The 22,427-nt window shown below is 40.8% G+C and overlaps 2 protein-coding genes across 3 annotated transcripts in view; both read left to right on the top strand.

Annotated features, from left to right (window-relative positions):
* LOC139376125 (histone-lysine N-methyltransferase 2C-like) overlaps positions 1-7,655 on the top strand; it is a 133,598-nt gene extending 125,943 nt beyond the window's left edge. The window contains exons 59-60 of the mRNA XM_071118336.1: positions 5,628-5,736; positions 5,829-7,655. Of these exons, the coding sequence (XP_070974437.1) occupies positions 5,628-5,736; positions 5,829-5,921 (202 nt within the window). The 3' untranslated portion in view covers positions 5,922-7,655. The remainder of the gene's footprint in view (positions 1-5,627; positions 5,737-5,828) is intronic.
* Positions 7,656-14,759: 7,104 nt separating this feature from the next.
* The window catches only part of LOC139376124 (5'-AMP-activated protein kinase subunit gamma-1-like), a 60,167-nt gene continuing 52,499 nt past the window's right edge, over positions 14,760-22,427 (top strand). For both annotated transcript variants that reach the window (XR_011627880.1, XM_071118334.1), the window contains exon 1: positions 14,760-15,030. Coding sequence is in view for 1 of the 2 variants with exons in the window: in XM_071118334.1 (XP_070974435.1) it covers positions 14,965-15,030 (66 nt within the window). In the remaining variant the exon portion in view is untranslated. The remainder of the gene's footprint in view (positions 15,031-22,427) is intronic.

Here is a 22,427-nt window from a genome sequence, read left to right on the forward strand (position 1 = left end):
CGAGCATGAACCGCCTTTTTAAGGTCACGCCACAGCATCTCAATCAGATTCAAGTCCGGACTTTGACTAGGCCAATCCAAAACCTTCATTTAGTTTTTGTAAGCCATTCAGATGTGGACTTGCTGGTGTGTTTTGGATCATTGTCCTGCTACAGAACCCAAGTGCGCTTCAGCTTGAAGTCACGAACAGATGGCTGGACATTCTCCTTGAGGATTTTTTGGTAGAGAGCAGAATTCATGGTTCCATCAATCACAGCAAGTCGTCCAGGTTCTGAAGCAGCAAAGCAGCCCCAGACCATCACACTACAACCACCATATTTGACTGTTGGTATGATGTTCTTTTCTGAAATGCTGTGTTACTTTTACGCCAGATGTAACGGGATGCACACCTTCCAAAAAGTCTTTCTTGGGGATTATCAAGATGTTTTTTTGCCAAAAGTGAGACGAGCCTTTATGTTCTTTTTGGTCAGCAGTGGTTTTCTCCTTGGAACTCTGCCATGGATGCCATTTTTGCCCAGTCTCTTTCTTATGATTAAGTCATAAGTCAACACTGACCTTAACTGAGGCAAGTGAAGCCTGCAGTTCTTTAGATGTTGTTGTGGGTTCTTTTGTGACCTCTTGGATGAGTCGTCGCTGCGCTCTTGGGGTAATTTTGGTAGGCCGGCCACTCCTGGGAAGGTTTACCACTGTTCCAAATGTTCTCCATTTGTGGATAATGGCTCTTACTGTGGTTTGCTGGAGTCCCAAAGCTTTATAAATGGCTTTGTAACCCTTTCCGGACTGATACATGTCAATTACTTTGTCATCTGTTCCTGAATTTCTTTGGATCGCGGCATGATGTCTTGCTTTTTGAGATCTTTTGGCCTACTTCACTTTGTCAGACAGGTTCTATTTAAGTGAGTTCTTGATTCAACAGGTCTGGCAGTAATCAGGCCTGGGAGTGGCTAGTGAGATTGAGCTCAGCTTTCCAAAAAATGTGATTAACCACAGAGGTTTACATACACTACGTTGACTGTGTCTTTAAACAGCTTGGAAAATTCCAGAAAATGAAGTTATGGCTTTAGAAATTCTGATAGGCTTATTTCCACTATTTTAGTCAATTGGAGGTGTACCTGTGGATGTATTTCAAGGCCTACTTTCAAACTCATTCCTCTTTGCTTGACATCATGGGAAATTCAAAAGATATCAGCCAAGACCTCAGAAAGAGAAGTGTAGCCCTCCACAAGTTTGTTTTTTTCTTGGGAGCAATTTCCAAACACCTGAAGTTACCATCGTTTGTCTGTACAAATAATAGTACGCAAGTATAAACACCATGGGACCATGCAGCCGTCTAACCACTCAAAAAGGAGATGCATTCTGCCTCCTAGAGATTAACATACTTTGGTGCGAAAAGTGCAAATCAGTCCCAGAACAACAGCAAGGACCTTGTGAAGATGCTGGATGAAACAGGTACAAAAGTATCTATATCCACAGTAAAACAAGTCGTATTTCAACATAACCTGAAAGGCCGCTCAGCAAGGAAGAAGCCACTGCTCCAAAACCGCCATAAAAAAAAGCCAGACTACGGTTTGCAACTGCACATGGGGACAAAGATCGTACTTTTTGGAGAAATGTCCTCTGGTCTGATGAAACAAAAATAGAACTGTTTGGCCGTAATGACCATCGTTATGTTTGGAGGAAAAAGGGGGAAGCTTGCAATCCAAAGAACACCATCCCAACCGTGAAGCACAGGGGTGGCAGCATCATGTTGTGGGGGTGCTTTGCTGTGGGAGGGCCTAGTGCACTTCACAAAATAGATGGCATCATGAAGAGGGATAATTATGTGGATATATTGAAGCAACATCTCAAGACATCAGTCAGGAAGTTAAAGCTTGGTCGCAAATGGGTCTTCCAAATGCTCAATGACCCCATGCATACTTCCAAACTTGTGGCAAAATGGCTTAAGGACAACAAAGTCAATTTATTGGAGTGGCCATCACAATGCTCTGACCTGAATCCCATAGAAAACTTGTGGGCAGAACTGATCAAGTGTGTGCGAGCAAGGAGGCCTACAAACCTGACTCAGTTACACCAGCTCTGTCAGGAGGAATGGGCCAAAATTCACCCAACTTATTGTGGGAAGCTTGTGGAAGGCTACCTGAAACATTTGACCCAAGTTAAACAATTTAAATACACTCAATTAGTATTTGGTAGAATTGTATGTAAACTTGTGACCCACTGGGAATGTGATGAAAGAAATAATAAATAATTATCTCTACTATTATTCTGACATTTCACATTCTTAAAATAAAGTGGAGATCCTAACATACCTAAGACGGGGAGTTTTTACTCTGATCAAATGTCAGGAATTGTGACCAACTGAGTTTAAATGTATTTGGCTAAGGTGTATGTAAACTTCTGACTTCAAATGTGTGTGTTTGTGTATATAGTTACTTTTACAGCCTTATTCTAAAATGTGTTCAATTGTTTTTTTTCAATCTACACACAATACAGCACAATGACAAAGCAAAAATGGGTTTTTAGACATTTCTGCAAATGTTTTAAAAACAATAAATTGATATCACATGTATTTAGACCCTTTTACTCAGTACTTTGTTGAGCCTTTGGCAGCGATTCCAGCCTTGAGTCTTCTTGGGTATGACACTATAAGCTTGGCACACCTGTATTTGGGGAGTTTCCTCTATTCTCTGCAGATCCTCTCAAGCTCTATCAGGTTGGATGGGAGGCGTCGCTGCACAGCTATTTTCAGGTCTCTCCAGAGATGTTTGAACGGGTTCAAGTCCAGTAAGTGGCTGGGCCACTCAAGGACATTCAGAGGACACTTGTCCTGAAGCCACTCTTGTGTTGTCTTGGATGTGTCTTAGGGTTGTTGTCCTGTTGGAAGGTGAACCTTCACCCCAGTCTGAAGTCCTGAGCGCTCTGGAGCAGGTTTTCCTCAAGGATCTCTCTGTACTTTGGACTGTTCATCTTTCCCTCGATCCTGACTAGTCTCCCAGTCCCTGCCGCTGAAAAACATCCCCACACCATGATGCTGCCACCCCCATGCTTCACCGTAGGGATGGTGCCAGGTTTCCTCCAGACGTGATGCTTGGCGTTCAGGCCAAAGAGTTAAATTTTCGTTTCATCAGACCAGAGAATCTTTTTTTCTCATGGTCTGAGTTCTTTAGGTGCCTTTTGTCGAACTCCAAGTGGACTGTCATGTGCCTTTTCCTGAAGAGTAGATTCTGTCTGACCACTCTACCATAAAGGCCTGATTGGTGGAGTGCTGCAGCGATGGTTGTCCCGGGTGCCGCCAGCTCTAGGAGGTGTCTATGTAGTTCCGATCTTCCATTTAAGAATGATTGACGCAAAATTGTTCTTGGGGACCTTCAGAGCTGCAGAAAAAGTCAAGGGTTCTGAATACTTTCTGAATGCACTATTTTTAAAATGTTGCACTTGGCTGGGAAGAATGAATCTGCAATAGGTAAGCAGCTTGGTTTGAAGAAATCAACTGTGGGAGCAATTATTAGGAAATGGAAGACATACAAGACCACTGATAATCTCCCTCGATCTGGGGCTCCACGCAAGATCTCACCCTATGGGGTCAAAATGATCACAAGAACGATGAGCAAAAATCCCAGAACCGCACGGGGGGACCTAGAGAATGACCTGCAGAGAGCTGGGAACCAAAGTAACAAAGCCTACCATCAGTAACACACTATGCCGCCAGGGACTCAAATCCTGCAGTGCCAGACGTGTCCCCCTGCTTAAGCCAGTACATGTCCAGGCCCTTCTGAAGTTTCCTAGAGAGCATTTGGATGATCGGGAGAATGTCATATGGTCAGATGAAACCAAAATAGAACTTTTTGGTAAAAATGTGTTTGGAGGACAAAGAATGCTGAGTTGCATCCAAAGAACACCATACCTACTGTGAAGCATGGGGGTGGAAGCATCATGCTTTGGGGCTGTTTTTCTGCAAAGGGACCAGGACGACTGATCCGTGTAAAGGAAAGAATGAATGGGGCCATGTATCGTGAGATTTTGAGTGAAAACCTCCTTCCATCAGCAAGGGCATTGAAGATGAAGCGTGGCTGGGTCTTTCAGCATGACAATGATCCCAAACACACCGCCCGGGCAACGAAGGAGTGGCATCGTAAGAAGCATTTCAAGGTCCTGGAGTGGCCTAGCCAGTCTCCAGATCTCAACCCCATAGAACATTTTTGGAGGTAGTTTAAAGTCCGTGTTGCCCAGCAGCAGCCCAAAAACATCGCTGCTCTAGAGGAGATCTGCATGGATGAATGGGCCAAAATACCAGCAACAGTGTGTGAAAAACTTGTGATGACTTACAGAAAACGTTTGACCTCTGTCATTGCCAACAAAGGGTATATAACAAAGTATTGAGAAACTTTTGTTATTGATTTTTTTTCTCATTTTGTCTGTCATGGTTGAAGTGTACCTATGATGAAAATTACAGGCCTCTCATATTTTTAAGTGGGAGAACTTGCACAATTGGTGGCTGACTAAATACTTTTTTGCCCCACTGTGTGGGTGTGTGTGTGTGTATATATATATATATATATATATATATAACATTTAAGTAATAAAACAAATATAATATATACATATTTACGCTGTAGCAATAATAAATGTCCATGGGGTTGGGGTTGGGGGGGGATCTGCAAGGGGGGCAGACAGGGAATATCAAGGACCCTAATGTTTTGAGAACATTTCAAGATTTGAAAGATGCATACACATTACCAGGCAACTCCTTTTTTCTACATTTACAACTGAGGTCATCTATGCTGGCCTATGGATTCCCTTGGAAGCCCAACTACCAAACCATCCAATGATGGCATTCATAAATAAATTATCTGGACTCTATAATATAAAGGACTGATCTGTGTAATATATAAACAACTTTATATATTATACAGACAAAAGACAACAATACGAAAAACTAAGCTTGTTCTGGGCTAGCCATTAAAATATGGTCCACAGATCTAATTTAATCTTAACCACGCTTTTAACTGGAACAGAATTTGGAAAAATATGACCTTAGCATCCCGTAATCTGAACCATCAATTTATACATTTTAAATTTGTTCAGACTGTATTTAACACCAAGGAAATGTTTTGCGATGAAATTGGCCCCAACTCCCCAACTGTTCATTGTGTCCCCTAAATCAGGTAGACACATTCCTTCATATGATGTGGGAGTGCCCTGCAGTTAAATTGTACTGGGGCAAAGTTACAAAATTAATTTAGAAGTGCATGAATTTAAATATTCAATGCTTTCTGTCTTTGATGTTACTTATTGATAGCCCCCTTGAATCTCTCAATCAAAAGATGAAGATTACTGTAGGCAGGCAACACTGATGCAAATAGTTTTTGGGCTCTAAGATGGCAACCACCTCACTGTCTCCCATTTAACCAGTGGATACAGTTACTATTAGAAGTTAAGACATTAGAATTATCGACAGTGAGAATGAATGGTGGGAGGGGGGGGGGGGTTGAGTCAGGGTTTCCTTTGTATGCTTTTATTTGTTTGTTTTTGAGCCCTCCGAAAAAGAAAAATGACTGAACTAAATCAAAAGTTGGTCACAAAAACAAATTGCGTCATAATGTGCTATGTGTTTGTTTTCTTATACAGGTACATCAATCACTCTTGTGCCCCGAACTGTGTCGCTGAGGTGGTAACCTTTGAAAGAGGTTATAAAATCATCGTCACCTCTAACCGCAGAATCGAGAAAGGAGAGGAGGTGTGTTCTTTTTCCTTTCAATTGGAAATCTCCTACTATGCTATGAGTGACCTTTGCATTGTCATCACTATTTTCTCTGCATTATTTTCCAGCTGTGTTTTGACTACCAGTTTGACTGTGTGGATGGCCAACACAAGATCGCCTGTCACTGTGGAACAGCGGACTGCAGGAAAAGGATCAACTGAAAAACAAAACAAAAATGACAAATGCATTCCTTTCCATATTATGCAGATGCCCTGATCTCTGTGTAGACAGAGAGGTGCTTCAGGCTGTCCTTTCTTAGAACGAGTGGAAGACCTGAGTAAACCCTGAGAGCGATGCATGGATGGAGTCCCATGTTTGGAAACAGACTGAAGATGGACAGGAGAGGACTTAGAAAGAGGTGAGCAGGAAGAAGCAACAGCAGATAGACGTGTGATTTGTGCCATATTACATGAGGCTGGGTTTTATTGCAAGGCCTCTGTCAACGAGTGGATGCGTCTGTGTATTAGTGAGATGATATACAATAGGGTGCAGAAGAGAATCCACCAGCGAATGAGAAGAGAGCACTGTGTGGGTCACGGACCTTATTGGTTGTTAAGGGCAGGCCCTTTTGTTAAAAACTTTAAATGTAAAACTGTTTGACTAAATGTAGAATTCACTGAATGGGGAATGTACAGCAATGACTACAGCGAAGGGAATATTAACTTGCACTAAAAAAAAAGAGACACGTACACACAACTTTAAGATACTTGATTCCATGAGTCAGTTTTATCATAGGTTTCTGTCATGTGATTCGAGTGAAATTCGAGAGGACGTTTTGTATTTATTATTGAGTGAATGAATTTTATTGTCAAAATGACGAGACAGTAAAACGAAGGCTAAACTGATAGTTTTCTGAAGATTGAAGAAATGCTCTTACTTTTGTACAAATGTATATAAAGAAAAATATAGGAATAACTGACCAAATACTACCTTAACCTTCTCGATGTTTGGGTGTTTTTTTTTTTTTTTGTCATTGCAATTTATTTAAGAAGGATGTCATGATATCAGTTTGAGAGTATATATTATGATTATTCTGTACAGAATTTGTAAAATAACCACAATAATTCAAAGTATTTTTGGTTTATTAAAAGTATGGTATTGTAGTGTAGTGTTTTTGTGATTTACACATACTTTGACCACTCAAAAAGAAATATTTTTGGTGACTAACGAGTGTAGAAAAGAGTCATTGGTTACAGAATTTCAAAATGGGAAAGACATCATTCTGACATCTTTGCTGTTAATCAGGTTTGATTTTATAGAACTGTGAATAAGGTTTTTAAACCACCCAAACACCATTTTAACTTCTTTTTAACCCAAATAGGCATAGGAATACCACCTTGTTTTTGTGTTGTTTTTTTACATAGAAATTGTGTACAGACGTCCAATAACATTGCTTACTGCTTCAGGCGATTTGAAATTAAGGTGTACTGGAAAAAAATAATCATGTTTCTTGCAGAGGAAAAGGTTTGGACATTTGGTGGTGCTATATTTTGAAAAGAGAAATGTATCTGATATGGACACTTCACAAGCCACTTACAATAGTTAGAAAATGCAAGATGTTTTGCGTGCACAATTTCAAGTCGACTGTAAAATTTTGGAGACAGTCTTAGAACTTGTAATGTGTATATGGCATGATATTTTTTTAACTTTCTGAAGACTCAATTGTATATATTTTCTCAATGAATGGTTGTAACAAAATTATTTCTTGGATATTTTTCTTCTCTTGTATAAAATGCCATCATCCTGCCAGTGTGTTTGTGCTACATTTTTCTTGGTCCTGTAAAGTAGTCAATGTTTTTTGAAAACAGCCTTTTGAAGTGTACAGAGTAATGAGATTTGGAGTTTGTGTAATTGAATTTAGAAGCATTTACAAAATAAACTATTTTACATCTTAATTATTTGTTGTGTGCCATTTTGAAATCACACACATCTTACTGACCCATAGGACTGAACCCACTGGAGTAAAGTAATGTAGTTCACTGCTCAAAAAACACCCACTGGCCAAATAAGGTAACTTAATCAAATACAATTTTATTTCGTACATGCTTCATAAACAACAGGTGTAGACTAACACTGAAATGCTTACTTACAGGTCACATCACTATTGCAGAGTTAAAGAAATAGTGACAAGGAATAAATACACAATGATTAACGAATAAAAATAACATGGCTATGTACCAGGCTCAAGTCGATGTGCAGGGGTACGAGGTAATTGAGGTAGGTAATGTACAGTGCCTTCAAAGTATTTTCTTGATTCCAAATGGATAAAAAAATCTCACCCATCTACACACAATACCCTACAATGAAAGGCCAGTCTAAAATGTGCAGTTTTTTCACAACGCAATGCCACTGATATCTCAACTTTTGAGGGAGCATGCAAAGTGCTGTTGCCAGAGAATTTAATGTTCATTTCTCTGCCATAAGCCACCTCCAACATTGTTTTAGAGAATTTGGCAGAACATCCAACTGACCTCAACCGTAGACCACGTGTAACCACGCCAGCCCAGGACCTCCACATACGGCTTCGTCTGAGACCAACCACCCGGACAGCTGATGAAACTGGGTTTGCAAAACTAAAGAATTTCTGCACAAACTGTCAAACTGTCTCAGGGAAGCTCATCTGTGTGCTCTCGTTGTCCTCACCAGGGTCTTGACCTGTAACCATCTTCAGTGGGAAAACGCTCACTTTTGATGGCCACTGGCACGTTGGAGAAGTGTGCTCTTCACGGATGAATTCCAGTTTCAACTGTACTGGGCAGATGGCAGACAGAGTGAATTGCGTCGTGTGGGCTAGTGGTTTGCTGACATCAATGTTGTGAGAGTGCCCCATGGTGGCTGTGGGGTTATGGTATGGGCAAGCATAAGCTACGGACAACGAACACAATTGCATTTTATTGATGGCAATTTGAATGCACAGAGATATCGTAACGAGATCCTGAGACCCATCTACCGCCATCATCTCAGGCTTCAGCATGATAATGCACGACGGCCCCATGTCGCAAGGATCTGTACACAATTCCTGGAAGCTGAAAATGTCTCAGTTCTTCCATGGCCTGCATACTCACCAGACATGTCACCCGTTAAGCCTGTTTGGGACGCTCTGGATCAACATATACAACAGGGCATTTCGGTTCCCGCAAATATCAATCAACTTCGCACGTAGCCATTGAAGAGGAGTGGGACAACATTCCAAAGGCCACAATCAACAGACTGATCAACTCTATGCGAAGGAGATGCTTTGCACTGCATGAGGTAAATGGTGGACACCAGATGCTGAATGGTTTTCTGATCCACGCCCCTACCTATTTTTTCCATGACCAACAGATGCATATTTGTTTTCCCAGTCATGTGAAATCAATAGATAAGGGCCTAATTTATTTATTTCAATTGACTGATTTCCTTATATGACCTGTAACTCAGTAAAATCTTTGAAATTGTTGCATGTTGTGTTTATATTTTTGTTCAGTATATGATGGTCTGCTTGAAAAAAGTTGGTATTACAGACCGGGTCAGGGATAAAATGTCAGTGAAGACACTTGTTAGCTGGTCAGCGCATGCTCCGAGTATGTGTCCTGGTATTCCATCTGGCCCTGTGGCCTTGCAAACGTTAACTACATTGGCTTGCAAAAGTATTCACCCCCCCTGGCAAATTTCCTATTTTGTTGCCTTACAAACTAGAATTCAAATGGATTTGGGGGGTTTGTGTCATTTGATTTACACAACATGCCTACCACTTTGAAGCTGAAAAATGCTTTTCAATATTTTGTAGAGCCACCTTTTGCAGCAATTACAAGTCTCTTGGGGTATGTCTCTAAGCTTGGCACATCTAGTCACTGGGATTTTTGCCCATTCTTCAAGGCAAAACTGCTCCAGCTCCTTCAAGTTGGATGTGTTCCGCTGGTGTACAGCAATCTTTAAGTCATACCACAGATTCTCAAATGGATTGAAGTCTGGGCGTTGACTAGGCCATTCCAAGACATTTAAATGTTTCCCCTTAAACCACTCACGTGTTGCTTTAGCAGTATGCTTAGGGTCATTGTCCTGCTGGAAGGTGAACCTCTGTCCGTCTCAAATCTCTGGAAGACTGAAACAAGTTTCCCTCAAGAATTTCCCTGTATTTAGCGCCATCCGTCATTCCTTCAATTCTGACCAGTTTCCCAGTCCCTGCCAATGAAAAACATCCCCACAGCATGTTGCCGCAACCACCGTGCTTGGTGTTCTCGGGGTAATGGGGGGTGTTGGGTTTGCACCAGATATAGCATTTTTTCTTTAAGCAAATGGCTTTTTTTCTGGCCACTCTTCCGTAAAGCCCAGCTCTGTGGAGTGTACGACTTAAAGTGGTTCTATGGACAGATACTCCAGTCTCCGCTGTGGAGCTTGTGCAGCTCCTTCAGGGTTATCTTTGGTCTCTTTGTTGCCTCTCTGATTAATGCCCTCCTTGCCTGGTCCGTGAGTTTTGGTCGGCGGCCCTTTCTTGGCAGGTTTATTGTAGTACCATATTCTTTCAATTTTTTCATAATGGATTTAATGTTAATGTTCAAAGTTTCTGATATTTTTTTTTATAACCCAACCCAGATCTGTACTTCTCCACAACTTTGTCCCTGACCTGTTTGGAGAGCTCCTTGGTCTTCATAGTGCTGCCTGCTTGGTAGTGCCCCTTGCTTAGTGGTGTTGCAGACTCTGGAGCCTTTCAGAACAGGTGTACATATACTGAGATAATGTGAGAGATCATGTGACACTTAGATTGCACACAGGTGGACTTTATTTAACTAATTATGTGACTTCTGGAGGTAATTGGTTGCAACAGGTCTTATTTAGGGGCTTCATAGCAAAGGCAGTGAATACATATGCATGCACCACTTTTCCGTTTTTTATTTATTTTTTCCTTTCACTTCACCAATTCTGACTATTTTGTGTATGTCCATTACATGAAATCCAAATAAAAGTACATTTAAATGACATGTTGTAATTTGAATACTTTTGCAAGGCAATGTACTTAAAGATCTTTCTCACATCGGCTACAGAGAGCGAGATCCCACAGTCATCTTTAACAGCTGGTGCTCTCATGCATGGTTCAGTCTTGCTTGCCTCAAAGTGAGCAAAGGAGGAATTTAGCTCATCTGGTAGGCGTGCGTTGCTGGGCAGGTTGCGGCTGGGTTTCCCTTTTTAGTCAGTGATAGTTTGCAAGCCCTGCCACATCGGTCGAGCGTCAGAACCGGTGTAGTAGCATTCGCTCTTAGTCCTATATTGACACTTTGTCTGTTTAATGGCTCTTCGGAGGTTGTAGCAGGATTTCTTATAAGCGTCTGTATTAGTGACCCGCTCCTTGAAAACAGCAGCTCTAGCCTTTAGCTCAGTTCGGAGGTTCCCTGAAATCCATGGCTTCTGGTTGGGGTATGTGTGTATGGTCACTGTGGGGATGACTCTGTCGATGCACTTATTAATGAAGCCTGTGACCAATGTGGTAAACCTCAATGTTATTAGATGAATCCCGGAACATACTCCAGTCTGTGCTAGCGAAACAATCCTGTAGCTTAGCATCCACTTTATCTGACCACACTTGAACGTGTCACTGGTAATTCTTGTTTGAGTTTTTGCTTGTAAGCAGGAAGCAGGAGGATAGAGGTATGGTCTGATTTGCCAAAGGGAAGGCCAGGGAGGACTGCAGCTCCACTCTTTGGTCATCATCACCATACACATTTTGTTCATATTAATTTCTTCATATATTCTTTAGCAACTGATAACATCATATGACAACAGATACGAATATCATCAACAGAAGTATGGCCTGCCATGAATAGTGTTTAAATCTATAAACAAACTGAAACAAGAGCTGTTGGATGTTTCTGCAAAAACATTAGTGTAATGGAAACCAATTAGATGAAGGGAACAAAACCTTTTCTCAGGAGAGGGAGAGAGAGAGAGCAAGGACCAGAGCGGAATGGGAAAGGATGACTCATGGCTCACGCATCATCCGCATAAGCACCAGATGGACTGAGAAAGATGGGCTATGAGATCTGCCTCGCTATTCAAATGTTACACTCTTCGAAAAAAAGTGTTACATAGAACCTAAAAGGGTTCCTCAGCTGTCCCCATAGGAGAACCCTTTGAAGAACCTTTTTGGTTCCAGGTAGAACATTTAGAGTTTCATGGAGAACCCTTTCCTCAGAGGGTTCTACATGAAACCCCAAAAGGGTTCTACCTCGAACCAAAAAGGGTTGTCCTATGGGGACAGCCGAAGAACCCTTTTTTCTGCATGTAGCAACAAAATATCCAACTAGAGGCTGCTTGTTTTGCTTAACCCACCACTGCATGTAAGAGAGAGAGAGTTAAAGAAAGAGAAATTGTAAAGTACAGTACAGATACCCCCAAAAACTACTTAAAGCTGCAATATGTAACTTTTTGGGCGACCCGACCAAATTCACATAGAAATGCGTGTTACAGATATCTCATTCTCATTGGAAGCAAGTCTAAGAATCGATAGATCTGTTCTATGTGCGCTAATTCTATGCTTCTTGTTCTTAAGCTTTGTTTTTGCATGTTTTACTTTCGGTTTTGAACACCAGCTGAAAATAATATATTTTTGGTTATGGAAAATATATTTCACAGTGGTTTAGATGGTACAATGATTATCTACACTGTACTTGCTTGTTTTGTTACATAATCTGAAATTAGGCTAATTAATGTAATTTTAGCAACCAGGAAATGGAGGAGCAATTTCTGCGTAGTGCATCTTTAAGTAATACTACTAAGTCGTTTTTATTAGTTACTTTCCACCACTGTATGTGTGTGTGTATATGTGTTTTCCAATCCGTCACTGACCCCTTGGCTTGATTCCTACCCCTTTCTGGGTTTGGAGATCTAAAGTGATCAGACAATGAAAGTCCCCATCCCCAACACGGCCCTTTGAATAAAATGTGATGCTCTGCTTTATCTATCCAGTCTTTCGATATTTATGGGAGAAATGGAGATGGTATAACCTAGAGAAGGAGTCAAGGAGATAAGAACCATAATGAAACCAGGAGCTTATTCATTCCACCGATTCTGTTACAAAACGTTTCTTAAACGGAAACAAACGGGACGAAACAGGGAGGGACCTATCTGAATTTGTCCAATAGAAACTATAGTTTTAGTTGCAAGTGTTTGGACTAATGATTATAGTCTCATAGACTAGACGTAACATAGTAAATGTAAATTCGAGAAACTCAAATTGATATGTTACATTTGGTATGGTTACATAAGAAAAAAGGCGAGGGGTATGTTGCATTGGACGGATGAGTGGGCGTATAATGCAAACTTCTAGCAACCCAAAGGATACGTGTTCGAATCTCATCATGGACAGCATTAGCAATTTAATTTGCAACTTTGCAAGGACTTACTACTTTTTTGCTCTTTTGCAACTGCTTAGCATGTTAGCTCACCTTAACCCCTAACCTAGCCACCTAGCTAACATTAGCCGAAACAAATTGGAATTTGTAGCATATTGTTGTGTTTTGCATCTGTTGCCGTTAACAAACCGTTAACGTACCCTCCTCACAGCATCTAGCTAGTCTGCCTCACCACAGTTAGCTTGCTAGCGTTAGTTCAACTTAACTATACTTAATGCATGCTCTTTGTGTATTCTGGTCAACTCCTCGATGGTGGATGGTGGCAGGGGTTGAAGGACACAACTCTTGTGTGCTGTTTATTAAGAACTTGACATACAACACAGACTGACTAGCTCCAGCACAAAGAAGTATACTGAACAAAAACATAAACGCAACATGCAACAATTTCAAATATTTTGCTGAGTTACAGTTCATATAAGGAAATCAGTCAATTGAAATAAATATGCCCCATATCTATTGATTTCACATAACTGGGCAGGGGTGCAGCCATGGGTGAGCCTGAGAGGGCATAGGCCCACCCACTTGGGAGCCAGGCCGACCCACTGGGGGGCCAAGCCCTGCCAATCAGAATTTTCTGAGTTTTTCCCCACAAAACTACTTTATCACAGACAAATACTCCTCATCTCAGGAAACATGGGACCAGCACAGGACCAGTATTTGACCCTAGTGACAAAATGAAGGAAAGTAGAAGGGTTGGGGGGGTATTTCGGCAAGGCCATTTTCTAGTCAAATACTTTCTGTGGGACATACTACTTATGTGTGTGTGGGGGGGGGTATGGTTCTTTCTATAGAACAAACTTCACGTAAGGATTGGCAACCGAAATTAATAATTAATGTATGTGTGTTATATTAAGCATAGAGGAGGGAGTAAAATGTAGGCAAGCAATAAACATTTCAGAACTACTAGTCGAATAAGACATGGGAGAGATGACGAATTTTGGCAAAGAGATGTATTTATAGACTTAATACACTTGAAACAAATAGCCAAATCGAAAACTGCAGACATTACTAGTGCCTACCCCGCGATAAAACCGTCATAAACAACGTGTTCATTGACAGCTGCCTTGAAGGACACAAATAAAAAATGCTTTCTGCTACTAAAATCAGTGAAATGTAGGCTAAACTGACAATGGAGTGCAGAGCAGAAATCTCAACTAGCAAGCAAGTCGCAGCAATGAAGAATTGGGTGCGTGCGCGTTCACGCGAAGGGGTGGGGGGGGGGGATTCTGTCAGGTGGAGATGTTCAGCACCACACCCGCAACCTGAAGTTTCAACAAGTGTGCAAACAATATAAACACAGAGCTCTCATCTGATTGGCCAGTAAGCCATCAATCATAAGCGTAACAAGATAGGGATCTCCACTCATAACAATATCATACGTTTTGCAAATTGGTACATATTGTACGAATTACAGTTTCTAACATATCATATGCATTGTAATTCGTAAAATACCATTCAACATGAATGAGGGACATCCACAAATAAATACATACCATACGAAACTTAACACTAATTGGAGTGTTCCAGAGTTGCGTTTACTATTTTAAGTTTATCCCTGAGTCAAGGCAAGGTTGTAGCACACCCTATGTTTTATGTTGAAACAGCACGCTCAGTCTCGGTGATGTCAATACAGCGGTAGGTAGGCCTAATGCGTCGGTAGTGCAGTATACTTCCTGGTAAATTAACTAATTTCTTTGAAAGAACTTTGACTTGAAACTTATTTTTACACATAAAGACGTATGGGATATGCCACGCAATTTACCCAAACTTGATCTTGCTCGTTAAAAATAAAGAAAATAGCATTATTAGTCTGAAAATGGTGATGGAGTCTAACGAGAAGGATAACTCGAAGAAAAAAGGAATCCTACGCATAAATATGCCAGTAAGTTCCTAAATTATATACGTTGTGTGAGATCTATGGGTATTTGTTACTGTGGCATTGTGTCAAGAGCAGACGATGTGGGCGTTTATTATAACAGTGAGATTAATGCAGTAGGCTACGTTAGTGTGTTTGGGCCACAATGTTGCAAAATATATTGCAACTTCAGCTATGCGCGGGTATCAGCGTTGTTACTGTACGTCAATCCACATGGGCATCCTTTCCAGTTGACAGCATCTAGTCCTCACATTTGAGGTCATGGTGTTTTTTTTTATAGCCTTTTATGTTTTAATAACATCATAATAAAAAACAACACTGCTGTTTTATTTGATTAATATCTTAACACACCAGCATTGTTCTTTTCCAGTCTTGCATGAACTGGAATATTAGAAACAGGCTAATCAAGTCATTAGTTAGCTTACTTTTAACATGTTCAAATGGAAGTTAAGAGTACGAGTTGGCTTGTGGGCAATAAGATATCTGATGTTGTCGTTTACAAATGTGAAGAAGAATGAAAAAGATACAAAAATGGTCAGAAAAGGAAGCTAGGCAAACAGCTGGAAGGAAACACTGATCTGGTCTCTGCTCTGCTCTAAACCACAAGTCATGATTCATTATGGGTGCCTGCATCTTAACTAGGGCCAACACGGAGGAGAGAGCGGAGGAGTCATGATTAATTGGATTTCAGAGTATTATTCTGGTTTCTCTCACATCATGTTCTCTGTGCTCAAGTTAACGAAGTTTCTCGCATTAGCATCATATCAGCCTGGTTTAACCTGAAACAATGCTGAACAGTGAGCACAGTGTTAAGTCTGTTTTTTAATACATTTTTTTATTTAACCAGGAAAAGCCCATTGAGACCCAGTCTCTTTTTCAAGGGAGACCTGGCCAAGAAGGCAGCAACAATCAATGCATTACAGAATTAAAACATACAATAATACAATACAACATGATCCAGCCCCCCGAAAAAACATTTACACTCCTCCATAACAAAGTCTCCATCAATATTTTAAATGCATTCAGTGGCACTAACATATCTAGATAAAGCATGGATTGTAGACTATTCCATGCCTCTGGTGTGCAAGAAGAGAAGGCAGTCTTGCCTAATACTGTGAATGTCCTGAGGACTTTAAGTAGCAACCCCCTAGCAGGTATGGTAACTGCTGGTGGTGAAGGAGTCCAGACTACAGAGGTAAAGAGGGAGTTTACCCAAAAGGGCTTTGTAGATGAACACATACAAATGTAGCTTTCTGAGCATATAAAGTGAGGTTCAACCTACCATTTGATACAAGGTGCAATGGTGGGTGAGTGACTTGGCATTTGTAATAAAGTGCAAGGATGCATGATAAACAGAGTCCAGTCTCTGTAAGACGGAGGGGGCTGCATGCATATACAACAAGTCACCATAATCAATTACAGAGAGAAGTGGCCTGAACCAGCTTCTTTCTAGCCATAAGCGGGAAGCAAGCCTTAATACGAAAGTAAAAACCCCATTTCAATTTAAGCTTCCGCACAAGATTATCCATATGAACTTTAAAGGACAACTTGTCATCAAACCATACACCTACAGTTGAAGTCGGAAGTTTACAGACACCTTAGCCAATTACATTTCAACTCAGTTTTTCACAATTCCTGGCATTTAATCCTAGTAAAAACTCCCTGTCTTAGGTCATTTAGGATCACCACTTTATTTTAAGAATGTGAAATGTCTAAATAATAGTAGAGAGAATGACTTATTTCCGCTTTTATTTCTTTCATCACATTCCCAGTGTGTCAGAAGTTTACATACAATCAATTAGTATTTGGTAGCATTGCCTTTACATTGTTTAACTTGGGTCAAATGTTTCGGGTAGCCTTCCACAAGCTTCCCACAATAAATTGGGTGAATTTTGGCCCATTCCTCCTGACAGAGCTGGTGTAACTGAGTCAGGTTTGTAGACCTCCTTGCTCGCACATGCTTTTTCAGTATTGCTCACACATTTTCTTTAGGATTGAGGTCAGGGCTTTGTGATTGCCACTCCAATACCTTGACTTTGTTGTCCTTAAGTCATTTTGCCACAACTTTGTAAGTATGCTTGGTGTCATTGTCCATTTGCGACCAAGCTTTAACTTCCTGACTGATGTCTTGAGATGTTGCTTCAATATATCCACATAATTTTCTTTCCTCATGATGCCATCTATTTTGTGAAGTGCACCAGTCCCTCCTGAAGCAAAGCACCCCTACAACATGATGCTGCCACCCCTGTGCTTCACGATTGGGATGGTGTTCTTCGGCTTGCAAGCCTCCCCCTTTTACACCAAACATATCGATGGTCCTTATGGCCAAACAGTTCTGTTTTTGTTTCATCAGACCGAAGGACATTTCTCAAAAAAGTACGATCTTTGTCCCTATGTGCTGTTGCAAACCGTAGTCTGGCTTTTTTTAATGGCAGTTTTGGAGCAGTGGCTTCTTCCTTTCTGAGCGGCCTTTCAGGTTATGTCAATATAGGACTTGTTTTACTGTGGATATAGATGCTTTTGTACCTGTTTCCTCCAGCATCTTCACAAGGTCCTTTGCTGTTGTGCTGGGATTAATTTGCACTTTTCGCACCAAAGTACGTTAATCTCTAGGAGACAGAATGCATCTCCTTCCTGAGTGGTATGACGGCTGTGTGGTCCCATGGTGTTTATACCTGTGTACTATTATTTGTACAGATGAACGTGGTACCTTCAGGTGTTTGGAAATTGCTCCCAAGGATGAATCAGATTTGTGGAGGTCTACAATTGATTTATTTTTTTGAATTTCCCATGATGTCATGCAAAGAGGCACCGAGTTTGAAGGTAGGCCTTGAAATACATCCACAGGTACACCACAAATTGACTCAAATGATGTCAATTAGCCTAATAGAAGCTTCTAAAGCCATGACAGCATTTTCTGGAATTTTCCAAGCTGTGTAAAGGCACAGTCAACGTAGTGTACAGTGCCTTGCGAAAGTATTCGGGCCCCTTGAACTTTGCGACCTTTTGCCACATTTCAGGCTTCAAACATAAAGATATAAAACTGTTTTTTTTTTGAAGAATCAACAACAAGTGGGACACAATCATGAAGTGGAACGACATTTATTGGATATTTCAAACTTTTTTAACAAATCAAAAACTGAAAAATTGGGCGTGCAAAATTATTCAGCCCCTTTACTTTCAGTGCAGCAAACTCTCTCCAGAAGTTCAGTGAGGATCTCTGAATGATCCAATGTTGACCTAAATGACTAATGATGATAAATACAATCCACCTGTGTGTAATCAAGTCTCCGTATAAATGCACCTGCACTGTGATAGTCTCAGAGGTCCGTTAAAAGCGCAGAGAGCATCATGAAGAACAAGGAACACACCAGGCAGGTCCGAGATACTGTTGTGAAGAAGTTTAAAGCCGGATTTGGATACAAAAAAAATTCCCAAGCTTTAAACATCCCAAGGAGCACTGTGCAAATAGATAATATTGAAATGGAAGGAGTATCAGACCACTGCAAATCTACCAAGACCTGGCCGTCCCTCTAAACTTTCAGCTCATACAAGGAGAAGACTGATCAGAGATGCAGCCAAGAGGCCCATGATCACTCTGGATGAACTGCAGAGATCTACAGCTGAGGTGGGAGACTCTGTCCATAGGACAACAATCAGTCGTATATTGCACAAATCTGGCCTTTATGGAAGAGTGGCAAGAAGAAAGCCATTTCTTAAAGATATCCATAAAAAGTGTTGTTTAAAGTTTGCCACAAGCCACCTGGGAGACACACCAAACATGTGGAAGAAGGTGCTCTGGTCAGATGAAACCAAAATTGAACTTTTTGGCAACAATGCAAAACGTTATGTTTGGCGTAAAAGCAACACCCTGAACACACCATCCCCACTGTCAAACATGGTGGTGGCAGCATCATGGTTTGGGCCTGCTTTTCTTCAGCAGGGACAGGGAAGATGGTTCAAATTGATGGGAAGATGGATGGAGCCAAATACAGGACCATTCTGGAAGAAAACCTGATGGAGTCTGCAAAAGACCTGAGACTGGGACGGAGATTTGTCTTCCAACAAGACAATGATCCAAAACATAAAGCAAAATCTACAATGGAAAGGTTCAAAAATAAACATATCCAGGTGTTAGAATGGCCAAGTCAAAGTCCAGACCTGAATCCAATCGAGAATCTGTGGAAAGAACTGAAAACTGCTGTTCACAAATGCTCTCCATCCAACCTCACTGAGCTCGAGCTGTTTTGCAAGGAGGAATGGGAAAAAATGTCAGTCTCTCGATGTGCAAAACTGATAGAGACATACCCCAAGCGACTTACAGCTGTAATCGCAGCAAAAGGTGGCGCTACAAAGTATTAACTTAAGGGGGCTGAATAATTTTGCACGCCCAATTTTCAGTTTTTGATTTTTTAAAAAAGTTTGAAACATCCAATAAATGTTGTTCCTCTTCATGATTGTGTCCCACTTGTTGTTGATTCTTCACAAAAAAATACAGTTTTATATCTTTATGTTTGAAGCCTGAAATGTGGCAAAAGGTCGCAAAGTTCAAGGGGGCCGAATACTTTCGCAAGGCACTGTATGTAAACTTCTGACCCACTAGAATTGTGATACAGTGAATTAATCTGTCTGTAAACAATTGTTGGAAAATTACTTGTCATGCACAAAGTAGATGTCCTAACCGACTTGCCAAAACTATAGTTTGTTAACAAGAAATTTGTGAAGTGGTTGAAAAACGAGTTTTAATGACTCCAACCTGTGTATGTAAACTTCCGACTTCAACTCTAGGTATTTGTAGGACGCCATTTTTCAAAGGATAAGCCACCAGATGTGACAATGACAACTCTGGCAGAGTTCAAGCTCTGGTAAAGATCATGAATTTTGTTTTTTTACATTCAAGACTAGTTTGAGACCATAAAGGGAGGTCTGCAGTGACAGTGACTTCAACAGCCTGAACCAGAGAAGGAGCACATGATTATGACGTTATCATCTGCATATACAGTTCTGTGAAAGAGTATTTGCTCCCTTCCTGATTTCTTATTATTTTGCACGTCACACTTAAATGTTTCAGATCATCAAACACATTTAAATATTACACAAAGATAACCGAAGTAAACACAAAATGCAGTTTAAGTGATCATTTTATTTATTAAGGGAAAAAGCTATCCGAACCTTCATGGCCCTATGTGACAAAGGAGACGCAATCAAGCGTTTGCGATAACTTGCAATTTGTCTTTCACATCGCTGTGGAGGAATTTTGGCCCACTCTTCTTTGCAGAATTGTTTTAATTCAGCCACATTGGAAGGTTTTCGAGCATGAACCGCCTTTAAGGTCAAGCCACAGCATCTCAATCGGATTCAAGTCCGGACTTTGACTAGGCCACTCCAAAACCTTCATTTTGTTTTTTTAAGCCATTCAGAGGTGGACTTGCTGGTGTGTTTTGGATCATTGTCCTGCTGCATAATCCAAGTGCGCTTCAGCTTGAGGTCATGAACTGATGGCCAGACATTCTCCTTCAGGATTTTTTGGTAGAGAGCAGAATTCATGGTTCCATCAATCACAGCAAGTCGTCCAGGTTCTGAAGCAGCAAAGCAGCCCCAGACCATCATACCACCACCACCATATTTGACTGTTGGTATGATGTTCTTTTTTTGAAATGCTGTGTTACTTTTACGCCAGATGTAACGGGATGCACACCTTCCAAAAAGTTCAACTTTTTAGTCTCGTCAGTCCACAGAATATTTTCCCAAAAGTCTTGGGGATCATCAAGATGTTTTTTTTTGCCAAAAGTGAGACGAGCCTTTGTTCTTTTTGGTCAGCAGTGGTTTTCTCCTTGAAACTCTGCATTGGATGCCATTTTTGCCCAGTCTCTTTCTTATGATTAAGTCATGAACACGGACCTTAACTGAGGCAAGTGAGGCCTGCAGTTCTTTAGATGTTGTTGAGGGTTCTTTTGTGACCTCTTGGATGAGTCGTCGATGCGCTCTTGGGGTAATTTTGGTAGGCCGGCCACTCCTGGGAAGGTTCACCACTGTTTCAAATGTTCTCCAATTGTAGATAATGGCTCTCATCGTGGTTCGCTGGAGTCCCAAAGCTTTAGATATGGCTTTGTAACCCTTTCCAGACTGATAGATGTCAATTAATTTGTTTGTCATCTGTTCCTCAATTTCTTTGGATCATAGCATGATGTCCTTCTTTTTGAGATCTTTTGGCCTACTTTACTTTGTCAGACAGGTTCTATTTAAGTGATTTCTTGATTCAACAGGTCTGGCAGTAATCAGGCCTGGGAGTGGCTAGTGAAATTGAATTCGGCTTTCCAAAAAATGTGATTAACCACAGAAAATTCATGATTTAACAATTACTTTGTCACATAGGACCATGAATGTTCGGATAGCTTTTTTCCCTTAATAAATAACATTTTCACTTAACTGCATTTTGTGTTTACTTGGGTTATCTTTGTGTAATATTAAAATTGGTTTGATCTGAAACATTTAAGTGTGACAAATGTGCAAAAAAATAAGAAATTAGAAAGGGGGCAAATACTTTGTCACAGCACTGTAGATGTAACTTTGCTGGTTGCATCCCATTTCCCAAATCATTAATAAAAATTGAGAACAACACAGGAGCTAAAATGGAACCCCGGGGGCACACCTCTATTAATCTCAAGAAAGCTAGACTTGTAATTGTTAGTATATACACATTGTGTTCTGTCATAAAAATAATTCCTAAATCAATTTACTTCCCCTTCACTGAGACCAATGTTGCTGAGTCTAGCTAGCAACAATTCATGGCCAACTGAATCAAATGCCTTAAATCCACAAACATAGGATCACAATTAAGGTGCTGGCAGGCTAGCATCATATGGGTTGTCTTTGGGTGCGTTCGTGAATTCAGAGAGTTGTCAGATTGTCAATTCGTAAATTCAGAACGGTGGGTTCTCGGAGTGTTCAGAGTGCACCCTAGAGGCTCTGTCAGAGGAGTAGGGTTGATACAAGCGTTCTGACCTCACAATGGCAGTCAAGGACTAAAGCTAACTGGCTAAAGTTGGTGAGCTTGCTAGCTACTTCCAGACACAAATGAGAGAACACTGACCATTTTACTCACCCTAGCAGAGGTGGTTAGGCTGTTTACGTGTTATCTAGAGTGTTGGTGACTGTAACTGTGCTGTTGGAAACAATACATTTACGAATGAGAGTGCTCTGAAATCTGAGTAGAAAGCCAGAGTGAATTTAGGAACGCACCCTTTGATTCCTCAGAGACAAAATTGATTACTTCAATAGCTGACCATGATGATACATTGATGAACTATACTGAACAAAAATATAAACGCAACATGTAAAGTGTTGGTCCCATGTATCATGAGCTAAAATAAAAGATCCCGGAAATGTTCCATATGCACAAA

The sequence above is a fragment of the Oncorhynchus clarkii genome, chromosome 20, assembly GCF_045791955.1.
Source record: "Oncorhynchus clarkii lewisi isolate Uvic-CL-2024 chromosome 20, UVic_Ocla_1.0, whole genome shotgun sequence".
NCBI classification, from domain to species: domain Eukaryota; kingdom Metazoa; phylum Chordata; class Actinopteri; order Salmoniformes; family Salmonidae; genus Oncorhynchus; species Oncorhynchus clarkii.